Here is a 6,046-nt window from a genome sequence, read left to right on the forward strand (position 1 = left end):
GTCCAGCAGATGTCTCTGAGGGTACGACTTCTCCCTGATCTTTGTCTATCAGGCTACTAACCATTCACAACTTCTTATATTCAAAATAAACATGACAAGTATGTTTAAAAACTAGCTCATTGTGCTGTGTAACATGTCCTCAATTTATATTTAACACAAAAACAATAAAGCCACAATCCAAGTGTGACTTTATTAAACTTTACAGTTTTACAGTTTTAGATTCTTGAGGTTTTGTTTGTTTGCATTTAATCCAGAAGATGTATTTTTGGACCCACAGAAAGCAACAATGTTCTTTTAGAGTTTGAACTCCCAGTCTTACCTATTTACCCCAGCCCATGCTGATGGAGGCTGGTTCTCTTCGTCCGGATCTGGACCTGACAAACCTACGTCTTCTTAAATTTGAAAAGGGGATGCTGCAATTCTGCAAGGACAAAAGAAAAAAAATGATAGGAAATGAAAACCAGTTTGTAGGAAGAAGGGATGCTGCCAAAAATTGAGATTCTTTTATTTTAGAAATAAATACCATCTTTATTTTAATGTATCGGAATTTTATAAATTAAAGAACAAAGCTGAAAAGTCCTGATAAATTGAAAGGACAGCTAATCTGATTCAGTCTGTTGTATAACAAAGCAGGTACAGATTTACTCTGTGGAGCTGTCGGACGTACCGGGACACAGCTGTTCCTCTTCTTCAGACACAGCTGCAGCTGGCAGTGCAGATAGACATTATCAGGATGTTTGGTGAACTCAAACATGTTGAAGGAGAAGAAGGTGGAAGTTCCCTCTCCATTTCTCTTCATATCGACTGTCCCATCAGCAGGGTTGGCACAGCTATTTCGAATGAACAAGAAAAAAGTTTACTATACCATACTCCCAAAACAAACAAACAAAAAAAATGTAGAACTAGATTTAGAGGAGGAGTTTTGAACCCTGTCCTCACCCGTCTATGATCAGGTCATGTCTTGGCGTGCTGTCAGAGTTCGGCTCACTGGTTGCCCAGCATGAGTCGGTCACCACAGCGATGGTGCCTTCATCCAGCCCATAGGTCTTCAGCTCCACCCAGACCTTCTGATTGAGCTTCACATCAGTTTCTGTTGCTACAGCTTTAGAGCATTTTTCATCTATATAGGGCGTCATGGTCACAGTGTAACTCCACTCCCCTGATGTTAGGTGGGACACATGGCTGTAAGTCAAACACATAAATACATTTTAGCTTCTCTGACAACCAGCTGAGATTAAAGTTTACATGAAGATTAATACAAAAACTACCAGTCAGTACCTGTTGTCTTTGATCCTGAAGTACACGCTCTTCAGTTCAGGTTGAGGACGATAGCAGGAGAACTCAATGAACACTTGGTCATGGCGAGTGATCAGGCCGGTGCTGTTCTGGTTCTTGATGGCATTTGTGTAGTTGACTGTGTTTTCCCCAAGCTAAAAGACCAAACATTCAAATGTTTTTAGACAGTGACTGTTGAGATACTTAGTGAACCAAAAACCAACTAAAGCCTCCAAACTATAGGACCACCTGTACAGAAGAGAGAACCCACCGAGATCTCTGCTCCACAGAGGTTTTGGGTGTTGAAGCTGAAAGTCACCATGTTGGTCTGGTTGTCCAGGGCACCCTTACAAGTCGGGTCATTAAGATGTAAGACGTTGTAGTCGATGCATTTTTCCTCCAGGAGACATTTAGCAAGAGTGACTGAAGCAGTATTATGCTTACAGACAGTTGGTTCACCTACAAATTTCCAAGTRTTTWTAAAAAGAAACACCACTTAGATGTATTCCTGCATTAAATCTGTCATATTTATATTACAGATGTCGTACCCAGAGTGTTGGACTTCTTATACTTGTAGGCAAACAGAGCTCTGCAAAGACAGGCAGGTTGTCCATTGATGTTCCATCCACAGAACTCATGGTCGCTACAGAGTTTGTCCATGCAAAATGCCTTAGGTGGGGCTACAGAGGAACACAATGATTTATTATCCAGAAAACATCTGAGCTTTATAAACATTGTGCTTCAGTTCTCTGAGACTTACAGCATTCAGCCTGGGTCCACCAGTCTCCCAGGTCATTGTTGCCATACAAACTGCAGGCTCTGGCGTAGGCCCACAGGAACTGAGTCATGAGGCCGTCCTCTGATGGATATTTGCACATAGTTTCCTTGCAGGCATTGATGTATGGTGTTGGGTCAATGTTGGCATTATAGGAGGCGAAGGGTGCTTTTGTCAACATGTTACAGCTAAACCACAAAAAACATGAAGGACAAATTATTATTCTTCCACCCTGTGCTCACAGCATGTGATATGATATGTAGCATGCTACTGAAATCAAAGTATAACACCGTAAGACATTATCTGTTGTGGAGAAACCTACTCACCGTTTAGTTGCCAGGGTGCAGTTGACACAACTGTCAGGATCGTCATTGTACTGAACTTCACAGCTAGGGGGCGACAAATACCAAGCAGAATAAGCTGATTTCTCCTAAAGTATACATTTCTGAAGTACCAAACATCATTGCTGAACATTATAATATATAACTTGTTGAAGCAGCCCAAAAATTGCAGTGAAAGGTATGTGCCAAAACCCTTATCAGGAGCAACTGAAACAAAGACAGTCAAAAACAGAGCATGTGATACCTGGCTGACTGAGCGAGCCTTGATTGTGAAGAACTGCTGGAGTCAAAACACAAACCATCAGCAGCATATCCAAGAGGTGCTGAAAAGTTTCAGTGCAGAATGTGAGTTAGAACAGAGTTGATCACTGATGCAAGAAAAACTACATCCGTTTTTAAAATTGTGGATAACTTTATTCTACAGTTTTTATGTTGTCTTTTACTCAGAAAATAAAATACATTTCCATCCAGTAATTAGAATGATAAGACTTTTGTTTTTTTACTTTGCCTTTATTAATCAAAACGGTACTTGTTATGAAAAGTAGGAATTTTTGAAGAAATGCAAATCACAAAAGGTATTGCTTCCTAAAGCATAAAATAAAGGTGCAAAGCAGATAGCACTTAGAATACAGTATGTGTTGGAAATGAGCTTCAGCTAAGGCCACGTGGTAGTTACTGATCAAACATCCTTCAGCCACAGCTATGGCTGGTTTTTTAAGGTGTTTCAACTTTGTTTTTGTTTTACTAACCAGCCTGAAGTTTAGGAGATGCTACAACCGTGTTTAAAATTGCATAATTGAAAAATGTGTCTTCCTATTCTGTATAAGAGTGAGGTAACAAGGAAAAGAAATAGTTGGTTATACATGTTAAATTTTTCACAATGAAATCTAGACAATATTGGTCTTACATTCCATGTAGATTTGTGATGTGTGGCAATCCAAAAACACAGAAATGCTGAGTTTCGAGGTTCTAAAACTTGCTGTGACTCCAGTTTTGTCTTTGGAGAGCTCAACACCATTAAAATCCTTCACTGTGTTACTGAGGGTCACCACTTCATGGTTTATCTGCATCAGAGAGGGGAAAGGGAGAAAAAAAAACAACCTGAATGAAAAATCCAAAACTCACAAACATTTTCAGATTTTTAGTCTACCACTAATGTCAGAGGACTCAATGTACAGTATCTGTAGAAAGGAGGATTAAAACAAACAACTGTGATGTCTTGCTTGTAAATGTGGAAAACTTACAAGGACTCTGCCTCCTACTTCCAGCTGAATGTGAACATCTGACTGTTTCAGCCACAAGGTCACACTGATCAAAAAGCTGACATCTCTACGACGCTGTTCCCCAAAGTTGGCAAACACTTCAAAGCCACTGGATGGATCCGACAATAAAGAGTAGGCACAATGATCATTCACAGGGTTAAAATGACCATGAAAGTCAATGACTGTGGGGCCAGTCACAGTGCAGATTGTAGGTGTTGTTGGTTCGGTTGTGGTGGTGGTTGGTTCTGTTGTGGTTGTTGTTGGGGGTTCTGTTGTGGTTGTTGTTGGGGGTTCTGTTGTGGTGGTGGTTGGTTCAGTTGTGGTTGTTGTTGGGGGTTCTGTTGTGGTTGTTGTTGGGGGTTCTGTTGTGGTGGTGGTTGGTTCAGTTGTGGTTGTTGTTGGGGGTTCTGTTGTGGTGGTGGTCGGTTCGGTTGTGGTTGTTGTTGGGGGTTCTGTTGTGGTGGTGGTGGTTGGTTCGGTTGTTGTAGTAGTTGTTGTCGGTGTTGTTGAGGTTGTTGTTGGGGTTGTTGAGGTTGTTGTTGGGGTTGTTGATGTCGTAGTAGTTGTTGTGGGTGTTGTTGAGGTTGTTGTTGGGGTTGTAGTGGTTGTTGTTGGGGTTGTTGATGTCGTAGTAGTTGTTGTTGTTGTTGTTGTTGTTGATGTTGTTGTCAGTGCAGAAGTAGCTAAGGACAAATAAAGCATGAGATATTTGAGAGACATTCTGACAGCTTGTTACAAAACGGTAAAGATGAAAGGCACAGCATAATTTAGAAACAGTGTATGTTGATGACAGAAACATTACAATAATATTGCACTGCTTTGTCAACATCTTTTGCATAATATGTTTGTTATCATTCTGTTCACATATAGATTTGTTTTGTTCTCTGAATAATATCATATTTTGAGACAGAAGGAATTTTTGAATACAGTTCTATTCTAATCAAATATCAGACTTTTATAACATTTGGTACATCAATGATTTTTTCCCCCAAAACCCCAAAAAGACTTGTGTTGAGACTTATGCTTGTGCGTTCTCTGTATTTCAAACAACCAGCATCTGCTTTGTCACATCAGCATTGTTGAGTGACTGTTCCTGGCATATGTGTACTTGACGTATGATGATTCATGTTATCTTGAATATAACATTAGGAACATTTTGAGCCTGTTCAGTTTTTTATGTACATACTTAAATGCATATAGGGTCATTTGCATTTACTATGAAGATATAAAGTTTTTGAGTGGAAAATGGTTGCTGTTTTTAAAGTTTTAACTTCTGGGGTTGAAATGTTACAAGCTTGGTACAAATTGAAAACTGATGTTTATGGTAGAAAGTACATTTAGTAGGGATACAATCTGATAGTTTAAATTGTTATTAACAGGAAAATAAAATGAAATGAGAGAAATTTTTCAGATTCTTACGTTCTCATTTACACCAGTTCTTTGTTGCTTCATTAACAAAGTGAATAATATCATAAGTAAACAACTATCATTGTGCCCAAACTCTTTCAAAAAAACAAACATTTTTAATTAAGAATGTACATATTTTCAGGACAGCGCTAACTGGTTGCTGTTTATGATGCTGTGTCCTGCTACAATTTGCTAGAGCAAACACTTTTGTCTACCAATGAGAGAAAAAATGTAATTACTCTAAAATCAATGAGTCAGAGGAGAGCAATGTGAAGATAATGAGAATAGAAAAGTACCTGTACAATAAGCAGCGTCACAGTTATCTGGCTTCAAAAGCTTGTAGATGTAGAATGGCCCAGAGCAGAGCTTGATGTTGATGAGTTTGGTATATTTGCAGCAGTCACCAGCAGAATGAGTACACACAGAGCGAGTAACAATTTGATTCATTTGCGTGGGATGGTTTCCATTCAGCCACATGGGACCATGGGTTCCACACTTGTTTTGGTCTACACAATACTCTGGAAGTTGAGCGTTGGTTTGCCCAAGAAACAAGCGATACCAGCCTTGAAAGTTAATATTCTTGTCACAATGAGAGGGATTGGCGATTGAGTTATCTACCGAACGCCAGGAGTCACTCAGATCACTGTGAGTGACACAAGGGTCAACACACTTAGGAGACCCGTTTACAGTGAGGCAGTCGAAGCCTGGGGAACAATTCACTGCTCCACAGGGAAGCTGCCCCTCTTCAGGTTCAACATGTAAAAAAGAAAGAGATGCTGTTAGAAAGTCTGTGTTAAACACACACACACACACACACACACACACACACACACACACACACACACACACACACCTTGTGTCTCTGAGGTCGTCCCTCTGTGAACAGCTGCAGTGCATCGTGGGAGCTGTAGTTCAGATTTACAGCTGCTGAAACACAAAGTCTCTGAAGGTGTGTCAAACACACACACACACACACACACACACAC

The 6,046-nt window shown here is 40.0% G+C and overlaps 1 protein-coding gene across 1 annotated transcript; it reads right to left on the reverse strand.

Moving 5' to 3' along the window:
• Nucleotides 1-383: 383 nt before the first annotated feature.
• On the reverse strand, nucleotides 384-3,522 carry LOC106530713 (alpha-tectorin-like). The gene is made up of 11 exons (XM_014026403.1): nucleotides 3,517-3,522; nucleotides 3,299-3,455; nucleotides 2,636-2,714; nucleotides 2,377-2,439; nucleotides 2,036-2,238; nucleotides 1,824-1,955; nucleotides 1,547-1,734; nucleotides 1,279-1,430; nucleotides 940-1,182; nucleotides 646-830; nucleotides 384-421 (listed from the first exon to the last, which is right to left on the reverse strand). Exons 1-11 carry the CDS (start codon nucleotides 3,520-3,522, stop codon nucleotides 384-386), a joined length of 1,446 nt encoding a protein of 481 aa, XP_013881857.1.
• Between the last annotated feature and the right edge of the window lie 2,524 nt (nucleotides 3,523-6,046).

The sequence above is a fragment of the Austrofundulus limnaeus genome, unplaced genomic scaffold, assembly GCF_001266775.1.
Source record: "Austrofundulus limnaeus strain Quisiro unplaced genomic scaffold, Austrofundulus_limnaeus-1.0 Scaffold550, whole genome shotgun sequence".
Taxonomy (NCBI): domain Eukaryota; kingdom Metazoa; phylum Chordata; class Actinopteri; order Cyprinodontiformes; family Rivulidae; genus Austrofundulus; species Austrofundulus limnaeus.

Coding starts and splice junctions, on each gene's coding strand:
- LOC106530713 (XM_014026403.1), bottom strand. Junction 2,440..2,635: donor AGGCTCGCTCAGTCAGCCAG/GTATCACATGCT, acceptor GTCGCCCCCTAG/CTGTGAAGTTCAGTACAATG. Junction 2,239..2,376: donor TGCACCCTGGCAACTAAACG/GTGAGTAGGTTT, acceptor TTTGTGGTTTAG/CTGTAACATGTTGACAAAAG.